The 22,497-nt window shown below is 40.0% G+C and overlaps 2 protein-coding genes across 3 annotated transcripts; both read left to right on the top strand.

Moving 5' to 3' along the window:
- The first annotated feature begins 1,401 nt into the window (after positions 1–1,401).
- On the top strand, positions 1,402–8,970 carry vps26a (VPS26, retromer complex component A). 2 transcript variants are annotated; one of them, XM_066679925.1, is made up of 9 exons: positions 1,402–1,498; positions 3,352–3,501; positions 3,862–3,937; positions 4,309–4,465; positions 4,661–4,825; positions 4,933–5,039; positions 5,224–5,292; positions 6,953–7,095; positions 7,512–8,970. In XM_066679925.1, the coding sequence occupies exons 1-9, from the start codon at positions 1,496–1,498 to the stop codon at positions 7,623–7,625; spliced, it is 984 nt and encodes a 327-aa protein (XP_066536022.1). In that variant the 5' UTR covers positions 1,402–1,495; the 3' UTR covers positions 7,626–8,970. The 2 variants fall into 2 exon arrangements, with proteins under 2 accessions (XP_066536022.1, XP_066536021.1); XM_066679924.1 differs by lacking the exon at positions 1,402–1,498 and adding an exon at positions 1,692–1,715.
- Positions 8,971–13,896: 4,926 nt separating this feature from the next.
- supv3l1 (SUV3-like helicase) lies at positions 13,897–21,984 on the top strand. The gene is made up of 15 exons (XM_066678247.1): positions 13,897–14,471; positions 15,741–15,818; positions 15,980–16,087; positions 16,383–16,497; positions 16,591–16,759; positions 17,587–17,698; positions 17,788–17,865; positions 17,962–18,053; positions 18,320–18,500; positions 18,599–18,692; positions 18,808–19,027; positions 20,223–20,303; positions 20,405–20,581; positions 20,732–20,880; positions 21,368–21,984. The coding sequence occupies exons 1-15, from the start codon at positions 14,225–14,227 to the stop codon at positions 21,765–21,767; spliced, it is 2,301 nt and encodes a 766-aa protein (XP_066534344.1). The 5' UTR covers positions 13,897–14,224; the 3' UTR covers positions 21,768–21,984.
- Positions 21,985–22,497: the final 513 nt, after the last annotated feature.

The raw sequence follows: 22,497 nt of genomic DNA, 5'->3' as shown, positions 1-22,497 counted from the left end.
CTTCCACACTGCATATTGTAAATAGACACACCTACCTTGTTAATCTACTTTATGGATATAAAGTCAGTGTAAATAGCTCTCATTCGCTGCTGCACGGTTTGTGTTGTTTGTCTTCTGGTCCTATATTAGTGCTCACAGCATGCTGTTGGTAGAATATTTCTGGATGGTGGACGTTTGTCAGTCCAGCAGGGACGCTGAGGTATTTAAAAACTCCAAAAGCACTGCTGTGTCTGATCCACTCATACAAGCGCAACATAAAGCTACAACATGCAGTGGAATTGATAAAGTGGAAAAAATGAGTGGACAATATCTTGTCACAGTGAATAACCTTTGTACAGTGTGAATGCTGTTGGTACAAATGATCTCCTGTGCCTTTCCTCAGTTCCATGCCTTTGGTTTTGGCCACACTGAGAAGCAGATGTGTCCTCTCACACTACACAACAAAGTTGTTCAGCAGAGCTCTTGGCTCTCATTTCTGACCCACAGTGAAGAATGTCCAGCTGACCTGTGGTCTGAGGTGGGAGAACACTAGTATCTCTGTATCTCCAGGACCTTAATGAGGTCTGTAGTCACTCAGTAAGGAAGGAGAACCTGACATTATTTTTCCACAGAACAAGTGTCAATTCCTTTTGGAAAGCTTTGTCACAGATAATTGTGGGTGTTATGTTTTCAATTCTCATGAGACAGATTTGAGATGAGGTGGGGTGAAAGAGTGTGGGCAAGAATGCTGGTGGTAAGAGAGTTGAAGATGTGATGTTGTCACAGTTTCAGGATTCTGGGGTCAAGGTTTCAAATCTTGCCTTGGGTCACTGTCTGTGAGGTTTTCCCAGTGTCTGTGTGGGTTTCCTCTGCATGTTCCTGTTTCCTCCCACAGTCAGATGCTGGTGAGTATATTGGTTATTTTAACGTGTCCATTTGTGTGAGTGATTGCATGACGGTGTGATGCCCTGTGATGGACAGGCACCCTATCCAGGGTGTGTTCCTACATAGTACCCAGTGATTCCAGGTGGGTTCCTGACACTGTGAACCTGAACAACATAAAGCGGTTATTATTGTTTTACTTTAAGACAATTAGACAAGAATATTATATGGAGGCTAAATATTAGGCTACATTTATATTGTAGATTTATGGTTAACGGTTAAGATATGTCTTTTGAAATATTACATTTGAAGTAAAATTTGCTCTTTGGCATACCTAATGTTATCAAGATGTCAGAAAGTAGATAAAGCAAGAGAGGACTAATTTGAAATTGATAGTAAATTGTTTCCTTGTGTGAGAGAGATATTTCGTGTTTGTGTGTGTGAACATGAGAGGGAGATTGGTTCAGTGTGTGTGTGTGTGTGTGTGTGTGTGTGAGAGAGAGAGAGAGAGAGAGAGAGAGAGAGAGAGAGAGAGAGAGAGAGAGAGAGAGAGAGAGAGAGAGAGAGTGTTTATGTGAGTTAAGTACGGATCTCTCGTTGGGACTGTTGGACCTGAGACTGAAAACCTGCTGAAATGGTGCGTTTTTAAGTACGAATCAAAGCCGTTTGAATGTCCTGGCTGCGCCGTGTTCATGCTGAGAATGTTAAGTTTTTCATTAAAACGGTAGATAGTCAGCGGTGGGAGAAATCGCTGTGTTAAAGCTCAGTATGCAAGAGAAAGTGGCCAAAAACAAGGCCGGGCAGGGAAGTAACGTATGTGCTGATTTGAATGGGTGTGGATCACGATGCTTGGCGTTAGTTAACGTTACACTTTTATATTTTGGAATTGATTTTATTTGAAAACTGTATGTTTGTCCATTTTTTTGAAAACAGAGCTGTTGTTTTTCTTAAAACGATTAAAACATTCGCTTCACAGCTTATTGGTAATTTCCGTTCCACCTTAAATGATGCAGCAGTGACATTCTGGTGCTTCCAAAATTTAAGGTGGAACGTAAAATTCCAAAAGAAGTTGGCGAAGAAGCAGCTAACTTCAGGTTCGAACTATGTTAATGTTAGATTTAACGTTAGTGAGCAGATTTGACATTGTGCGTTATGTTTTAATTAACGAGTCCGCACTTTAGATGAATTTTTGTATGGCATTTAGCTTAACCTTAGCTTAATTGCTACAAGCAATGCAGTAAATATTACAATATTTCTTAACTTGAGTCACGTTACTTTCTTCGGTAGTCAGTTGACGAATGTATTTATGTATGTTTAAAGGTGTATAAAGTTTGAGTGCTTTTCCGTAAAGCAGCTTTGCCCAGCGTGACCGCTGTGAGGTGACCGTTGGAGTAATAGCAGCTGTCTCTTGGTTGCTGCATGATTTCTGAGTTATTTTACTGTCAGTGGTGACAGACTACAGCTCGAACAACTAAACACAAATAACACAAAGATAAGTACACTGGGTTGTTGAATTTTCAGTCATGGGGGAATTGACACGTCTTCAATCACAGTTTTCAGTAATTAAGTAGTTGATATGTAAAGAGGTCATTTCAATTAGCAGAAAATAGCTCATTAAATGAGATTTCTTTACAGTGGTTGTGATAGTTGCCATGTGTACAATACAAACATCCAGTTTATTTCTTCATTAAGATTCTGTAAGTTCTTCTTCGTCATTGGGATCATGGTTCATCCAGATAAATAAATGGGCGCAAGACATGAAATAACACTGAGCATCTCACCAGTTCATCACATGGCATCACACACTCACACCTGTGGACAGTTTAAGCATAGACAGCCCTCCTAGCAACATGTGTGTTTGGATATGGGAAGGGACCTTTACAGATACAGGGAGAACACATCATGCTCCTCACACAAATCCAGGACCTTGAGTACCTGAAGCTGTGTGGTAGCAGTAGGACCACCGCATCTCCTCCTATTTTATGTAGTATCCAAAATAGTCAACATAAAATTTTCTTTTTTAATTTTATCCATTGTATTTTGGACTACAATAAAATTTGTGCACCTCTCCACCAAAAGCTCATCTCAGAATGTTTATAAAACCATGTCTCAGGTATTCTAGGGAAATTTAAGAAAACATTTTGTGACCAATGTAGCATTTTTCTGTGATGTGGCTTTTGTAGTTATTATACATTTACCACCACTATACACCCTATTACCAACACTGTAAAAAGCTTTATATTCCTAGAACTGAGAAACAAATCCCTAATGGCTTAAAATGAGCTTGGATGTAACTTTATTTTGATTCAGTACATGCCGTTTTATGAATATGCACTTAGCTGTATTGGCAAAAACTTGATTTTCCCCTGGAGTCTTTTTTTTTTTTTTTACTGTTTTTATGCAAGCATGTTATTCAAGGTTTCTCTCTTCTGATGTGCAGATGTGTGTTAGGTCCTGTTCTTAGGATAACCTCCGACTTCATTTTTTCAGAGTTTTCTTGGCGGTTTGTTTGGTCCTGTATGTGAGATTGATGTAATACTAAATGATGCGGAGAGCAGAAAAACAGCAGAGCTGAAGACGGAAGATGGAAAAGTAGAGAAACATTACTTATTTTATGATGGAGAGTCAGTTTCTGGAAAGGTTAGTTACCAACTCTTATTACCTTTTCTAAAGCCAGAATTTCTTTAATGTGTCACAGTAAATGCATTTTTTACTTTTATTATTTCCATGTTTTTTCCTCAACCAAATTGATATAAACTTTCATTGTGCGTTCTTAGATTGTACAATATATGTGTATAATGTATATGTGTGTGTACGTATAGTGATTTTGTAGTATAATAACTAGTACACTGAAATATTGTTACAAATGGAATTAAAAAGGTATGTGTGTGTGTGATCTTCTCCAGCATATTGTGATTTAGTTGATCAAGAAAGAAATGACTGGAATTAGAGTTTTAAAAAAACTTTTCATAACAAAGTACATTTCCATGTTTCCCCAAGGTAAATATCAATGTAAAACAGACTGGCAAGCGACTTGAACATCAAGGAATTCGGATAGAGTTTGTTGGACAGATTGGTAAGTTATTTCAGCACAAAATCAAAGTGTGAACACTGGAAAAGGAGCAGCAATTGCTGTACTTCTGAATGCTTCTGTCCAATGAATTGTGCTCCACACTTCAGTCTTGAAATGCAAAAGGCTTAGGAAAGCATGTGGTTGTCACATGGACAGAGCACTACCCATTCAGTGTAAAACAAGCCACCAGCAGCCTAGTCAAAATAACTGCAGTGACTGTCTGCTTTGTTGGATTCTTAGATAGATATGGCATGTTAAATGATGGGGCAAAAAGCAATATCGTTTAACATTGGTACCTAAAGATTAAACAAATATGTGTCATTTGTGTGTGTGTTTGTTTATAAATAAATGTATATCTATATTTTGTCATGTAGAACTCTTCAGTGATAAAAGCAACACACATGAGTTTGTGAACCTGGTGAAAGAGCTGGCTCTTCCTGGAGAGCTTACCCAGAATCGCAGCTATGATTTTGAATTTATGCAAGTGGAGAAGCCATATGAGTCCTATGTTGGAGCGAATGTCCGACTGAGGTTAGTTATTGTCTTATAATTTTTCATCTTTAAGCCATGAATTTGTTTGTCTTTTGTGTTGGTGTTTTTTATTGATGTTAAGCTTTTTCGTTATTCACTTGTACAACGATTTGGATCTTGAGTAGGACAAGTAAAGAATCTGCATGGAAGCAGTTTTAAATGTGTGTTTTATTATTTTTTTTTAATATCTGACAGGTATTTCCTCAAAGTAACAATAGTGAGGAGACTGTCCGATTTGGTAAAAGAATATGACATCATCGTACATCAGCTTGCCACCTACCCTGATGTCAACAATTCTATCAAGATGGAAGTGGGAATTGAAGATTGTCTCCATATAGAGTTTGAGTACAACAAGTCAAAGTATGTACTTTAAAAAAAAAATTAATTACTTACTTACTGCTGTTTCCTGAACTATTTCCTGATTGCACCATTTCAGAAACATTGTAAGCTTGCGCATTTCCCCACAGATACCATCTGAAAGATGTCATTGTTGGAAAAATCTACTTTCTGCTTGTCCGAATCAAAATTCAGCACATGGAGCTTCAGTTGATCAAGAAAGAAATGACAGGAATTGGTAAGATCTAATGAAAGGATAAGGATTTCTTAAACACCTACATAGATTGAGTCAAGGAAAAGGTTTCTGAAAGTACAGTAATCTTTTGGGATGGTGGTAGCTTTTTACCTGTAGGTCCTCTCAGATAGTACTTCTGTGAACAGTATGGCATTCCATAACATATCATGGGACATTTCTTTGACAGGGCCTAGTACCACTACAGAGACGGAAACTGTGGCCAAATATGAGATTATGGATGGAGCACCAGTGAAAGGTAAGCTTAGCTTTATACTGTTTGAAATGCACAGGTGTTACAGTATACAAATAATTTAAAGGCAGTGTTCTTATGTTTCTCTATGTTTTCTCTCTCACACACACACACTATGGAAATAACCCAACCCAGACAATTTTTGTGGTCTGCCAAAGAAAGAAGTGGTTTGTGCTTACTCTGAGTGTAGATACTTTAAAAACGTTCTACCTCCTTGTCTCTCCAATCACAGGACCTTTTGTGAAAAAAGGGATAATATATGTCCCCTTTAAAATGATTTCTATGGTGTGTATGGATTACCACTGTGTCAGTATTAGTTCTAATTTACTGTCCTTTGCGCTCAGTGACTCAGAGTCTTCAGTCTCTGTTTCTGTATGTGTAAGGCATGCTCTGATCAGTTTCCAGCGTGTGAGTGTTGTCAACAACTAAGAATATATTAGCTGTAAAGAACAACAACAAAAAACTCCTCATATTTTGGAGTTGTGCCTTTTTAGGTCATTGGCTTTACATAATAAGTTGCTGACTTTGAGGGAGTTGGTTGGTCCAAAAAGACTGTAGTGTGCAGTATTCATTTTTGCTGCTAATTTCAGCAGCTGCATTGTCTTTTGAAGATAAGCAAGCCATTTCCTTCATCACGTGTGTTTATAGGTAAAGTAGTAGACTATTGCTTGGATAACAGCCTTTTTGTTGGAGAATGTTAATAATCTATTTAAATAAATAATTAAAACTTCACTCTGACATTCATTTTTTGTGATAAATAAGTATAGAAACTCTTGTACTATTTTTTGACAGATATAAAGGTTACCTTGGCTCTAGTTTGATTGTGTTTATTAGGTTGTTTCTTAGTGTCCTGATTAGCAGTCATATCACATCTATTCCAAGTGCATCCTGGCTACTGTAGTACAAATAAACAACTCAGTATAAATCATGTGTTCTGACAAATCAGTAATGTTGAGGGATATGCTGTACTATTAAATATTGCATAGCAAGACAAATGACATATCACTCTCTAGGTTTAGATGGGAATACACCTTTAAGAGGAACTGCATAGGCTGCTCTCTTTGGGATGCACAGTGACTGCAAATGAATGCCCTGAATGCACTTGCCTGAGGCCTGCCATCATTTGAGAACAGTCAAACTGATTGTTGTGAAGTTGCTTATAACTGTAGTTGACTTCATATCCAGTAACTATACAAATACATATGCAGAGCAGTGGATAGAAATGGACTTGCATGTGTGGTGAGTTGGTAATAACAGATTTGTTTTCCTCAGTAAGTCATGTTTTATACATTGTGCCATGTGTTCAGACAATAACATCTAATCAGTAAGCACTTGGAATGAACTGCAAAGCCCCTTTCAGACATGCACAGGAGCCTAGACATTTTCTGAACGCAAATGTCTAAATCATTGGTACCAGTCCTTACCCTGCCCTGCCAAAAATCTGGGTAATGTCAGAGTGAGTCCATGTGTGAATAGAGCTGGTTATGTTCTGGAGAATTCACAGTGAATTTATGCAGTGCCTCCTCATGCACTACACAGGCACCACCCCATCCCTAAACCCTGCAGAACATTTCCTGTAGTGAGAACAGATCTGACATGAATAATCTATGGCTGTATGCTACATGCGTGAAAACGGCTCAAGTGAAATTTTTGTGTTCTTGCTCAGGTGAGTCCATCCCCATACGCCTCTTCCTTGCTGGCTATGACCTCACAGCTACAATGAGAGATGTAAACAAGAAGTTCTCAGTGAGGTACTTTTTAAATCTGGTGCTGGTGGATGAAGAGGACAGGAGATATTTCAAACAGCAGGTACAGTACTACTGTACATAACATCTCAAGAATTATAGCAGACCTAGGCATCTAAGGAGCATAATGTACACCATTATATTATGGTCAACAAACATTCAGGGTGTACTGATATGTCATAACTTGTATTCGTGAACTACGTTCCTTGGGTAAGATGGAGGTAAAGCTAACTGTAGGGCAAATTCAAGATCTGCACCTGTTGGTGTATTTGAACAAATATTTAAATGCTATCTGAAAACAAAATATATTTACCCTTCATTAGATAGTCTAGAACTGTAATGGGATCTAAAGGGTTGAAACCCTTTATATCAAAATATTAAATGTATATATATATTTATTGTTATTTGTTATCTTTGTAATAGTTGAAGTGGTCATTCTAAATGGAAACATGCATTATAAACTTTATATTCTCAAATCAGGAGATTGTTTTGTGGCGAAAAGCTCCAGAGAAACTGCGGAAACGCAACTTCCACCAGCGCTATGAGTCACCAGAATCCCGACCCAGCCTCTCTGCCGAGCAACCGGAAATGTGAGGAAGGGATGCAGGAACAGCCAGCCAGGGACATGTTTCTCCAGTGGCCTATCACAGGAGAGGAAAGCAACTCCCACCAAACTTTCACACCGCCACTTCTCACGGCTTGCGGTGATGGGCTTTATCTTTGCCTGCCTTTGCTGTGTCCACAATGCCGTCCACAGCAAGCAATTGTTAGCATTGAAGGACTTTGTATACACTATAGGAAGCACTGGAACAGAAGCTACTATCTAAACCTTATAGTGCAGTTTGGGCCTTGCACCCTTCTCTAGACAAAGATTTTTATTTAATGCACTTGCTAGTTTTCTTTAAACTACAGATATATAAAAGGCATCTGGGATTTAAAAAATAAAAAGGCACACCTCACTTCAGAGAACGTTCTAATGCATGCAGGCTGGTTGGACGGAATATTTGGTCACTAACTGCTACTGCTGGCTATGGGGCCAGTGTTGAAGCTCAAGAACGAAAATATGTTGCGAGTGTACCCAGGCCAGAGTGCCATACTGTTTTTGGAATCACTTTAAGATGTAAAAGATTTCTATTTAACTTATTTAGCATCTAATCTTTAGGTCTTTATTGCATTAGATAATTCTCCTCACTGTAAGTATGTTTTTGGACAAAATATATATAAATAATTAATTATCAGGATATTAAATGTTTTTGCATGAGGCTTTGGATTTGAAACTTTCCAAAATTACTTTATTTTTGTTTTACTATGGTTATATATAAGGAACCAACACTGTTTTCTGGTTATATATATATTTAGCTAGTTATAGAATGGTTCATTTAAATATTCTTAGATTTGCTCTTAACTCATTGAGAGTACTCAACCTTACAACAGAGCAAAATGTAGGCTACACTAATTTCACATTTAAATTAGTTCTTTCTGTTTCTGAATACTGTATGCAGGCATTTCATCTTCTTGTTTAAATACAAGTGCCCAAAAAATTATGATGAAATTACGCCAAGTTATAACCTTTGCATGACAGCATGGTTAATGGTTCTGGTACACAAAAAAGCATTCCTGTCCATTTTAATGTCGCTAACGTGCACAAAGTTCTCTTTTGGATGGTGAGGAGCTACATTCCGTTAGATGTATATCTCATTACGGTTATGATTTGAACAACACTAACCTTTTATAAATCCACAACACTACTACAGGAATAGCCTTTGTCCAGCCATGAGTGCTGTCACTGTAATGCATTGGGAAAATATAAAACATGAATGTGCAGCCATGTAAACTTTGTTGTTTGTGGACTCTGAAAAAATTGTACATATCCAGCCTCATGTTTATCTGTCAATCTGTTAAATAAAAATGCAAGTTTATACTGTCAAATACAGCTAGCACTATTTGAGTTTTTGCATGCAACTATAAACCTTGAGCAACTGGGACAGTGCAGTGCTAATGGTCGTGAAACTCGTGTCTTGTTGGGAATGACTTCACATTGGAATACACCCTAGGGTTGGTAAGCACACTATGATACAGCACAAAGTATCCTTGGGAAATAAGTCGTTCTGAATAAAATCACCCAACTAATCGTTTAAATGTAATTAGAACTGCCCTTTATTTGGTACATCTACCTCATTTAAACCCATTGCCATTTTGTCTTCTCATATAGGTGCAGTTGTACAGTGACAAATTTTTTGATTGTCCAGTCCAGTGTCAGGACCCATAATAACCCATCTATTCTAAACAAAAATGTACACTCAGTTACCCGTGTCTCAAGTGGACAAGGCATCAAGACACTCACCCTGTCAATTACATCTGTGGACACTTTTTGCATAGTCTTGTTTATCTTTCAATGTGTTTTTGGTGCTAACAACACCAATACGGCACACTACTCTCCAAAACTACCAGTGAATATGCCTTCTGAGTTTTTTTAATGTAGCATGATGGCACAGCAAAACACATAAGGCTGGTTTCTCAGACCCAGTCCTGGACTATATCCTCCTTTCAATGGAAGATCGCAATTCAAAATGGTTTGTAGTTCTGATCTAGGCTTAATCACTGTCTGGGAAACTATCACATAGTGTCAATGTAACAGTTCCAGGGTCCTGGGGTTTTGGGTTTGAACCTCACCTTGGGTCTCTGAGGAATTTGGTGTGTTCTCCTTGGGAATGCTTTCTGCATGGGTTTCTTCCAGGAGGAAGAGATGCAGGAACAGCCAGCCAGGGACATGTTTCTCCAGTGGCCCGTCACAGGAGAGGAAAGCAACTCCCACCAAACTTTCACACCGCCACTTCTCACGGCTTGCGGTGATGGGCTTTATCTTTGCCTGCCTTTGCTGTGTCCACAATGCCGTCCACAGCAAGCAATTGTTAGCATTGAAGGACTTTGTATACACTTTAGGAAGCACTGGAACAGAAACTACTATCTAAACCTTATAGTGCAGTTTGGGCCTTGCATATTTGGTCACTAATTGCTACTGTAGGCTATGGGGCCAGTGTAAAAGCTCAAGAACGGAAATGTGTACATTTTCTTTCAACGGTATAAAACACCTGCTGGGAGATGGACTGATTTTCGAAAGTGTCCATAGGCGTGAGTGAGTGTGAGGTGCTCTGTGATGGACTGGTGCCCTCTCCAGGGTGTGTTCCTGCCAAGTGATTCTGGGTATAGGCTCTGGATCCAATGTGAGTCTGTACAGGAAAAAACATAAAATGCATTAATGAATGTTAAGGGAAAAAATAGTGATTAATTTTCTCCAGTACTATTTTGCCTGCTCCGAAAAACTAATACAATATGCCTAAATCTGGCAACATAATTGTAACCACTCCATGTAGTAACTTGCTGAGGGAGCTTTAAGAGGCATTAAGTGCTACAGACATCTGGTTCTGTTTAGCAACGCTGTAAAGAATTCTCATTAATTTTCTCAAGTATTGGGCTTTTAACATGAAACAACACTGTTTTTCGTGATATTTAAACTTTCCTTATACAGCCCACATCTTGAGGACTCTGCCCAAGGGCCAGGCAACATGAACTGTGCGCCAAAAACATCTACTACATCATTCGAACACAGCGGCTGTCCTTCACATTGTGTGAATATTTCATGATGAATGAACCAACAGAAGCGCTCCAAAATTACTTGAAATAATATTTTACATTCAAGTCCTTTGAAAGTAAAGGGTTTTTCCTTCTCTTGTAAGGTTACTATTTTTGGAGATGGATGTTTTTAATTGGGCGGCACAGTGGCGCAGCAGGTAGTGTCGCAGTCAAACAGTTCCAGGGACCTGGAGGTTGTGGGTTTGATTCCCGCTCTGGATGACTGTCTGTGAGGAGTTGGTGTGTTCTCCCCGTGTCTGCGTGGGTTTCCTCCCACAGTCCAAAAACACGTTGGTATGTGGATTGGCGACTCAAAAGTGTCTGAATGTGTGTCTGTGTTGCCTTGTGAAGGACTGGCGCCCCCTCCAGGGTGTATTCCCGCCTTGCGCCCAATGATTCCAGGTAGGCTCTGGACCCACCGTGACCCTGAATTGGATCAGTGGTTACAGGTGAATGTTTTTAATTGGACAGTGATGATAAATTCTACAAATGAACTGGGTCCACAGAACTGTTTGGCAGCACTAGAATATACAAAGTTTCACATATCATTCTAACGCTCCTCCAGTGATAATCAGGTTTATTACCTTGTTAACATGTCCATGTGCTGTTGGTGCCAACACCATGGCTGAGCATTTTAGCTTTCAAACAGCAGTGTTTCAAATACAAGGGAGATGTCATTAACCTAGAAACAATCCTGTCAATTTGCAGGGCAGAGCTTTCAAGAACTAAGCAGGGGGTGAGGTAGGGTTATTATTTTTTTGGCCATTATCAAGATTATGATGATAACTCCATAAGTGGATTGTATTGCAAACTGAGAAATGTATATACATCACAGCCTAGCCTTCAGTAGCTCACCTTAAACATGGTAAAAACACTTACATCAATGTGCACTTAGGCAAAAGCATTAACACAAAGCCTATTTTACAATACGCAGCTGTTGCTTGAATGCCCAGCATCAGCTGGAGTGTATCGTACTGTGTTTTGTTTCTTCAGGGAAAATTTTAATTCAAATTCAGTATACAGCCCTGCTCCAGGTGACTGTGAGGAATTTCTCCTTCTGTCTGCGTGGGTTTCCCCCCATGGTCCAAAAACACACATTGGTAGGTTATTTGGAAACTACTGTCCCTAGGTGTGTGTGTGTTTGTGTGTTTATGAGTGAATGTGTGAGTGTGTGTCACCCTGTGAAGGACTGGCGCCCCCTCCAGGGTATGTTCCTGCCTCGTGCCCAGTGATTCTGGGTAGTCTCCAGACCCTCGGTGAGCCTGAACTGGATAAGCGATTACAATGAATGAACTCAGAATATGGTTTAATGGAAATATCATGAACCATCCGCCATTAGTCAAGGAGGATCTGTAATCTTGTTAATGGTGATCTGATGCTGCTTTAGCCGTACCCCAGCCTTTAAGATAAAAAAACAGGCTGGTTTTGTTGGTGATTGGCATAGCAACATCCAAAACACACTCACTCCTAGCAGGGTTTGTTTTGGCATTGGTAAATATGTACTTTAAGCGATATCTGATATTGGCACTTGTCCTTAATTTCCATCATCGTGCATCTAGTGGATTCAATACATGGCTGAATGAATGCAGACACACACAGGCAGGTGTGAACAAGGCTGCTTATGGTTGTTTATTTAACAATACATAGTGTCGTTTAAAAAAAAAAAAAATCCTCCCAGGTTATCCAAAGCCAGTGACCTCGCCTCGCCAGTTATTGGGAGGCTCGCGCTCCTTCTCCTTTTTCATCTTCGCCGAAATAAAGGCATCGTACAGTGAAGGAACACTGTTTAAGTCAAAGTTATTAATATTAATGTTAATATCGATAAATAGCAAAAGGACATTGTTGGTGAACTGCCGCAGTCCTCTCAGTCTAACGCTCGCGCGCTCTTGACTTGATTTACTCTGAGGTGGTAAACACTTGAGACGCGTCCTGAGGGACACGAGCAGGAGCACTGTCCTCGGACACGGACTCGTCTGACCACGCAGAGTCCTCCTGGACCCAGTCCTGTTGATCCCGTGGCCATTGCGGAGCCGCTGTTTTGCTCTTGGCGGCCAGGGGTCTTCGGTTGTTGAAGCCCATTCGACACAGAGTCCGATACGCGGTGCGCTCCGAGATCGCTCTCTGGGTACCGTTGTTAAACTCAGTTGTGATCTCCTTGGTCGTGGCCCGGATGTTCGCCTGCACGATTCTCGCCATTCTCTTCTGCCCCCTCTCGTCCACCAGCGGTTTTCTACCGCACGACCGCCGGTTACTGGTGGTCTTTTGTTTCTGGTTCCATTCTCGAAAAACCCTGGACACGGTTGTGCGCGAGAAGCCGAGGACGTCGGCGGTTTTCGAGACGCTGCACCCCGCGCGCCTGGCGCCCACTATCATCCCACGTTCAAAATCGCTGAGGTCACTTTTCTTTCCCATTCCCGGCGCTTAATTGAACACTAATTAAGGCAAAAAAAAATCTTCGCCGGATTTAGACACACGCTGCTGTTCCGTGACGTGTGACTTGTTGGAATGTCCAATTTATGTAAAGATGTAGGGGGAGTTCCTAATAAACAGGCAACCCGGACTGCGTTCACAACCCCTCGAACGTTCCCTAGCCCCTGCCTCGGGGATATGCCACATAGTGAACTGACAGCGTCACGTCTAGAAGGATAAGTGTTTGGACAAAGCTATAATAAGACTGACACAAAACATTTTTTAACGAAGGGAGAGTTTACGAACGTTTCTCAGGTGCACATGTACTGTAAACCCGCTGACAGGGTGGTGTGTGGATCGTGGCAGTCGGTTCTTTGAGTCGGCTCTTTTAAGTGAACTTGCAAGACAGATGTTTGGGATTTTTAAAGTCCTCGTCTGGTGATTCGATTTAACATTTAAAAATCCTGTCTCTTGCTTTCATTGTCTCCACACACAATTTGAAACCATCAATTAAGTTTACTGATGTAGTGCTGACTTACATTATTGTCCCTTTTTGACCTGTAGAACATTTTGACCTTTTTAAATAAGCACAAGTAATAGAACATGAAAAGAAAATATTACTAACTTTGGACGTGTTGCCATAGAGAATACAGAGTCTTTTGGGAGCCGAAAGAGTCGACTCTTATTGCAAAACTGAACCGCTACACTTGATTCACTGAACAGTTCGAAACTGTTTGCAACGCCTGAGCCACGAAAATAGTGAATGTACCCTGGCGAGGTCCTCGTCACAAGACTCTAGATTCTGAGTTATTCCCTCAGAAAATGCTCTGAATTAACTGGCAACCTGAAAACGTTGTCTTTATAATGAAGCACAGCTTTTAAGAATATATCCCGCATTTCTTTTACCTCTTATGTGGAATGTTTTTATGTGAATGTCCAGTCTGTAAAAATAATTAATCTCGCAGAGCAGGCGAATCCTTAGGCAGCAATATCTGCAGGTCTTTGCCCACGTGTCTGGTGTAGTGTAGTGATCATGACTGACCTCAGTGTTTCTGTTATTGGAGGTTTACAATGAAGGCTTTCTGACTCTGGTGTCTGTTTTATTTTCTCGTCTCATCGGCGGTGAAGTAACGCCCTGTCCCAGGCTGATCATGGCTCTGAGCCGCTGTGTGTTGTCTTTGCGTCGTGGGTCATGTTCTCTGCTCCGCGGCACTGCTGCTTCTCTGCCGCGCTGCCACGGCTCTGTACTGGGTTCCAGGCCGCCGCCGAGCCGTTGCTGCTCCGAGGATAGCCGCCACAGATCACCAGACACATCGCTCTTCGTCCCGGTCTCTCTGAGGACCGACTCAGCTGCAGACGGTGCTGTGGGAGCGGAGCTAACACAACCGCTGGATAAAGGTTGACTGAAGAGTTTCGCTTAAAAGCTGCTAATTAGACAAAACACTGTAACTAGCACCAACGTTAGAGTTGATAACGTTTAACTAGAAATGAGTTCAACTAAGACTAGAGCTAAGGGTTTGTCTAGAACTAGAACTAAGAGTTCAACCAGGACTCTAGCTGAGTGTTTAACTAAGATTGGAACTACATGTTCAACTAGGACTAGAGTTGTGTGTTTATCTAGGACTAAATCTAAGTGTTTAACTAGGACTGGAATTAAGTGTTTAACTGAGACTAGAGTTGTATGTTTAACTAGGACTGGACCTGAGTGTTTAACTAGGACTGGACCTGAGTGTTTAACTGGGACTGGAACTGAGTGTTTAACTAGGACTGGAATTAAGTGTTTAACTGAGACTAGAGTTGTATGTTTAACTAGGACTGGACCTGAGTGTTTAACTAGGACTGGACCTGAGTGTTTAACTGGGACTGGAACTGAGTGTTTAACTGGGACTGGAACTGAGTGTTTAACTAGGACTGGAAATAAGTATTTAACTAGGACTGGAACTGAGTGTTTAAATAGGACTGGAAATAAGCGTTTAACTAGGACTGGAATTAAGTGTTTAACTGGGACTGGAACTGAGTGTTCAACTAGGACTAGAGTTGTGTGTTTAACTAGGACTGGAACTAAGTGTTTAAATAGGACTGGAACTGAGTGTTTAACTGGGACTGGAACTGAGTGTTCAACTAGGACTAGAGTTGTGTGTTTAACTAGGACTGGAACTAAGTGTTTAACTAGGACTGGAACTGAGTGTTTAACTGGGACTGGAACTGAGTGTTTAACTGGGACTGGAACTGAGTGTTTAACTGGGACTGGAACTGAGTGTTTAACTAGGACTGGAAATAAGCGTTTAACTGGGACTGGAATTAAGTGTTTAACTGGAACTGGAACTGAGTGTTCAACTAGGACTAAAGCTAAGTGTTTAACTATTTTTTTTTTATTATCTGTAACTGCTTATCCAGTTCTGGGTCGTGGTGGGTTCAAAGCCTACCTGGAATCATTGGGCGCAAGGCGGGAATACACCCTGGAGGGGGCGCCAGTCCTTCACAGGGCAACTCACACACTCACACATTCACTCACACACTCACACACTCACACCTACGGAATTAAGTGTTTAACTGGGACTGGAACTGAATGTTCAATTATGATGAGTTGTGTCTTTGACTAGGACTTAAACTAAGAATTTAAGTAGGTTTTCTTAATCAAAACTATGTTGTCTATATGTGTAACAGGTGAACTTCTGAAGGTACTCAATAAATTTTACAAACGGAAAGAGATGCAGAAGCTTGCTGCTGACCAAGGACTTGATGGTAAGTCTCTTATTTGGGTAGAAATACATCAGATTTACAGCGTGTCTTCTGTTTAAGAGTGTGAATCAGTTACTGAACATAGGCTAAATGTCTTCAAAGTGGACTATTCATCAGTCGCCCAGTTACAGTGGTCAATGATATGTAATTATATTTTCTTCTAGCTCGTCTCTTCCACCAAGCCTTCATCAGTTTTAGGAAGTATGTTCTGGAGATGAACTCCCTTAGTGCTGATCTACACATCATTCTTAGTGACATCTGTTGTGGAGCAGGTGAGAATTGTGACTGCAATATTTTATGGGGTCACTGAAGAATACACCTAATCATGCATCCTCACCTTATTTTGCCTGGCCCATTTGTAGGAATGGACTCTTCGACTTTTTGTCTGTGAAAATCCTGTTAACTCTGATTGCTACTGAAATCAGTGCACCATTCTCCAAAAAAACAAAAAACAGTGACATTACTTAGAATAACAAACTTGAGAATAGAGAGCAAGAATTCTGTGTCCTTGTTCCTATAAAAATGAACATGTTGCATGATTGCTGTTACTTTCTCATGCTTTTCCAGGACACATAGATGATATTTTCCCATACTTCATGAGACACGCCAAACAGATATTTCCCATGGTGGACTGCATGGATGACTTGCGCAAAATTAGTGACTTGCGGGTACCAGTCAACTGGTAGGGGAAATTGTTGACTATTATGCTTCATAAAATGCATTTAATTTGTCTGGTTTTCCTACGTTTTTTTGAGATGTGTTACATATGTTGTAGGTATCCAGAGGCAAGGGCCATTCAGCGGAAAATAATTTTCCATGCAGGCCCCACCAATAGTGGTAAAACGTACCATGCTATTCAGAGGTACCTGGAAGCCAAATCTGGAGTTTACTGTGGTCCACTCAAGCTTCTTGCTCATGAGATATTTGAGAAGAGTAATTCTGCAGTAAGTTAAGCTGTCTTTGCTGCAATACACTAACCTTTTTTTGGGGTGCATTATTTAGATGAGTCAGAACTGTCCACATAAAAATGTACAGGGGTTAGACAATGAAACTGAAACACCTGTCATTGTAGTGTGAGAGGTTTCATGGCTAAATTGGAGCAGTCTGGTGGCCAATCTTCATTAACTGCATATTGCACCAGTAAGACCATGTGCATCCAATGGTTCAAACATTGTGTCCTGAAGGCGGTGCCGTGTATCAGGACGACAATGCACCAATATACACAGCAAGACTGGTGAAAGATTGGTCCAGATCTAAATATTATTGAGCCACTTTGGGGTGTTTTGGAGGAGCGAGTCAGGAAACGTTTTCCTCCACCAGCATCACGTAGCGACCTGGCCACTATCCTGCAAGAAGAATGGCTTAAAATCCCTCTGACCACTGTGCAGGACTTGTATATGTCTTTCCCAAGACGAATTGATGCTGTATTGGCCGCAAAAGGAGGCCCTACACCATACTAATAAATTATTGTGGTCTAAAACCAGGTGTTTCAGTTTGATTGTCCAACCCCTGTAGATAGGAATTAGTCCAGACTTATTGATAACTTACGAAAACTTTCACTCAAATTGAAAATGAATATGTTAATTTACAGTTGAGATGTTGTTTTATTTGGACATAACATATTTTTAATATTCTTTACTAAGAACATTATTTTTTATCTTATTTGGACAAAGGTGCTGAAGTAAATTCATTGGTGGTTACACAGAATTCCCATTAAATTAAAAAAAGCATAGATTTACTTGCTTAGATATGGTAATTTATTATTCTTTAGGGTGTACCATGTGATCTGGTGACCGGTGAGGAGAGGATATTTGTGGATCCAGAGGGGAGACAGTCCAGTCATGTAGCTTGCACTATAGAAATGTGCAGTGTCACAACTCCATGTGAGTAGTGAGAGTGGGTAAGAATGCCTAAGAAAATTTCAAATTTTGTCCAATGGATCATAACATTGACAGGCCCCTATTGCTTTCAGATGAAGTAGCTGTCATAGATGAGATTCAGATGATCAAAGATCCTTCTAGAGGATGGGCCTGGACTAGAGCTCTTCTGGGTGAGTCTCATAATGATAACACAATATGCTGAAAGGGACTCTTAAAGACTTAGAAAACATCTGTGTCATTTTGATCTGAACTTTTTCCATGGGTAGGTTTGTGTGCTGAGGAGATCCATGTGTGTGGAGAAGCTGCAGCGATTAATTTTATTACTGAACTCATGTACACCACTGGTGAGGAAGTGGAGGTCAGTGGCCTGAGAATAATTTGTGATTGCTTAGTATCCAAACGGGGAGTTCTCTGTCTTAAATAGTTAATTTAAATAAATATTTTTGGGTTTGTTTCTCTTTCTGCTTGTTTTTGATTCACGCACTGTTTAGGTTACTTTGAATATGAAGTGTTTAAATATTTATACACACATCGTGAACTGTTTATGTTGATAATAGCATTTGTAAAAGCTATTGATGGATATATTGGACTTATATGTAAACTTTTTTTGAACTTTTCTGAAAGGTCAATAACTATAAGAGGCTGACTCCATTTTCTATCTCGGACCGTGCATTAGAGAATTTGGATAACCTGGAACCTGGTGACTGCATTGTGTGTTTCAGCAAGAATGACATCTACTCAGTGAGTAGGCAGATAGAGATTCGAGGTCAGGAATGTGCTGTTATATACGGCAGCCTGCCTCCTGGTAAGACTCCTTTAAATTCTACAATCAAACAATTGTCATACTAAAACCTTAAGAAGCTGTAGACTACAAACTAGTAACACAAACCTTCTGGTCCTCAGGCACCAAACTGGCTCAAGCGAAAAAGTTCAATGACCCGGGCGACCCCTGTAAGATCCTTGTTGCTACAGATGCAATTGGAATGGGTTTGAACTTGTTAGTACGTTTTGAGCCATTTTATGTCTTGATTGATTAACATTCAAAACCTCTGACCTAATACATACTCGTAAAACACGTAGCTCACAGACACTAATGTGGTTTATCTTAACAGGAGCATCAGGAGAATAATCTTTAATTCTCTGGTGAAGCCCAATGTGAACGAGAAGGGAGAGAAAGAGCTTGTGACTATCTCCACCTCTCAGGCCCTGCAGATTGCAGGACGAGCTGGACGCTTCAGTTCTGTTTTTAAGGAGGGCATGGTGACCACCATGCACCGGGAGGATTTACCTGTGCTGAAGGAAATCCTCTGCAAACCCGTGGACCCTATTGAGGTCAGTATTTTACCGTACACTTGCAAAGGAATTGGATTTTGTGTCACACAATTTGGTTTGTCTTTTGAATGGCCATTGTGTGTCATAAACATAAATTATGGGAATAGCCTTTTTGGAGGTTCAGAATAATAGCACAATAGGAAATGACATTTCTAATAAAATTAGCAAAATATACTTTACTATAATTCATTCATTATCTGTAAGCGCTTATCCAGTTCAGGGTGGCGGTGGGTCCAGAGCCTACCTGGAATCATTGGGCGCAAGGCGGGAATACACCCTGGAGGGGGCGCCAGTCCTTCACAGGGCAACACATTCACTCACACCTACGGACACTTTTTTTTGAGTCGCCAATCCACCTACCAATGTGTGTTTTTGGACTTTGGGAAGAAACCGGAGCACCCGGAGGAAACCCACACGGACACGGGGAGAACACACCAACTCATCACAGACAGTCACCCGGAGCGGGAATCAAACCCACAACCTCCAGGTCCCTGGAGCTGTGTGACTGCGACAACTACCTGCTGCCCCACCGTGTCACCACTTTACTATAATTGCAATGTATAAATGTATTCTATAAATCTACCTGTAAATTAAGTGTAGTTTGTCACTAGGTACAGTTTTCTATATGGTATAATTTCAATATATGTACAATTAAAGCTGTTGGCAATTGAGACAGCATATATTACAATTCAGATATGTGGAATCATTTGTCAAAATGTTTTTTGTTATAATACATTTATTGTAACTTAATACAATTGTTAATTGATGTACTATAAGCTACACACTGGAATGTGTCACTTTCACCTTCTTAGGTGTTTTCAGAATAGATATGAGGACAACAATATATATTAAATGCTTAATAATATGCACTATACATATGCAAGTCATATAATAGGATAGGGCCACTGTGAGCCATATCTACTGTGGCTCTCTTAATCATTCTTCCAATTTAATTCCTTTCCTAATAATTGGTTGACACCTATGAGTGTGTTTAATGTGAGCATCTTGTTAAAAACATTTTTGTACTTGCAACAGGAAGAGGGATGTGGGTAGGGTTCTTTTAGATTATAATCCGAGGGAAGGTATTACACACTGACCTCTATTTTTGGTTGTGTTTTTTTCATTTATAATTATTATGAACATGTAGTAGCAGTAGTTGGGCCTACAATATTTTCTCCTCTATCTCTGATTCCAGACAGCAGGTCTTCATCCCACAGCAGAGCAGATAGAGATGTTTGCATATCACCTTCCCGAGGCCACGCTCTCCAACCTCATTGTATGTATTTCCATTTTAAACATCTGTTGCATCACAGTGCTCATATAAATAAGGTCTGGTTTATGATTAATCTTTTTTTCCCCCCCTTCTTGGCCTTATAGGATATTTTTGTGAGTCTTTCACAAGTCGACGGCCTGTACTTTGTCTGCAACATCGATGATTTTAAGTTCCTTGCAGACATGATTCAGCACATTCCTCTAAACCTGCGTTCTCGCTATGTCTTCTGCACCGCCCCAATCAACAAGAAGCAGCCTTTTGTTTGTACATCTTTCCTGAAGGTAATGATACAGTTGTGGTCCAGGGATCCAAACCAGATGGTGCTACCTTCAGAAGTTATTGACAGAAGAGTTCTTATGTCTCCTAAGCTTGGTTTTGGGCAAGGGAATGTTCCTAAGGATGTGCTATTTTCATTTTTTTCTATTTTGTAGTTTGCCAGACAGTTCAGCAGAGACGAGCCATTGACTTTTGACTGGGTGTGTCGACACATTAGCTGGCCCCTGGTAGCCCCCAAAAACATCAAGGACTTGGTTCATTTGGAAGCTGTCCATGATGTGTTGGACCTTTACCTCTGGCTCAGGTACCATTTCTGTTCAGGAGTTGTGTGAGAATTTCCAATTTTAATGAAGTTAAATTAAATTTAATTAACGTGTTGCATGTATTTGGTATTAAGCTCAGATAAATAGCTAACGCTTAGCACAGAAACATGGCTGCACCTTTTTTGTGTTAGTTTTGGACAGTTGATCAGTATTCATCTTTGCATTACTCTTGTTAAAAAACATACAAAATACAACAAGGCTTTTACCAATGTTTCTAAACTATGGCGTTTTCATAACCTACAAAGATCATTCAGATTTATAAGTCTTTATTTGTAAAACTGCAGTGCTGTTCAAAATAATACATGCATATCTTTATTAAGGAACATAATCAGGAACTTATAATTACCTTTGTTATTATAGCTATACTACAATATCACTGTTGCAGTAGACTCTAATCAAGTGAGGAATCTGTTCCTCACTTGATTTGTTAGCCAGCCTAATTGTTTTCCCTTTGTTTTCCACTTCTAGCTACCGCTTCATGGACATGTTTCCTGATGCTAACCTTGTTCGGGAGATTCAGCAGGAGCTGGATGGTACAATCCAGGTCGGTGTGCGTAACATCACGCGGCTCATTCGTGCCACAGAGGCACATGCTTCAAGTCCAGGCTCTGAATCAAATACCCCCGGCCCTAGGCCCCATTCTCCTTTACAAGCACTGAGAAGGGCCCGGTCTTCAAAAGCACAGGGCAGCATTAAAGAAGGGAACAAAACCATGGAGAACTCACTGAGCTCACGTCTGGTGCAGGAAGGACTGCTCACACCAGAGCTCCTGCAGCAACTGCAGAAAGAGTGGACCAGAGACAACAGCCAGAACGGAAACTTTACCCCAGGGACTGTTACCAAAATCAAAAAGAAGAAAAAGAAGTAACCCCACACATTCAGATAGAATTTTATTTAAAGATCATTATTATGCTGTGGACAGTTTTGTATTATGGGATATCGTTGCAAAGACATGGATATTGAAATTAAAAACTGAAGCTTTAAAGTGTCATAGAAATAAGAGCAGTCTATTCAAGTGTCAAAGTTGCTTCACCAATGCTCATTGTTCAAAATAAAACACACTAATATTTTTCACTGATTTTTAAACGTTTGTAATTTAAGAATTCCCTGGGGTTATTTCTCCTCAATTGTTTATTTATCATCTATCAACTTTTTAAAACAACAGAAAGCACCAAAAAAATGGAAGAATTTCCTGTTTCAAGACTTAATTTAAGACTGATTCCACACAATAACTATTTTTAACATACTCTAAGTAAATATAAGATTATATATTTTTTAATGAACTAAAAATAAGCTTTTATTTGTTTTTAAATTAATTGGTAGGACATAGTCCAGGGTATGTAGGCTTTCTTGAGAAAGGTGTTAATGCCAGATGATGTCATGTAGATGTTACACATTTGCTTATTAAGAATTTTTAAGCCCAGTTATATTTGCATGCGAAGCACGTGTTATTTAATTTTATTCCTCCATCAATTTGCAGGAATGTACCCTTTATAAATGGACAAAGCTAGGATTTTAAAAGTACTCTTGTTCTGGTTTTATAATTACTGCTCATGTTTTTACTTCTTAAGCCATTCTGTTCTCTCATGATCACTCCC

This window comes from Hoplias malabaricus, chromosome 8 (genome assembly GCF_029633855.1).
Source record: "Hoplias malabaricus isolate fHopMal1 chromosome 8, fHopMal1.hap1, whole genome shotgun sequence".
Lineage (NCBI taxonomy): Eukaryota > Metazoa > Chordata > Actinopteri > Characiformes > Erythrinidae > Hoplias > Hoplias malabaricus.
The sequence above is the reverse complement of the archived record's forward strand: the minus strand, read 5'-3'. Positions and strand labels throughout refer to the sequence as shown.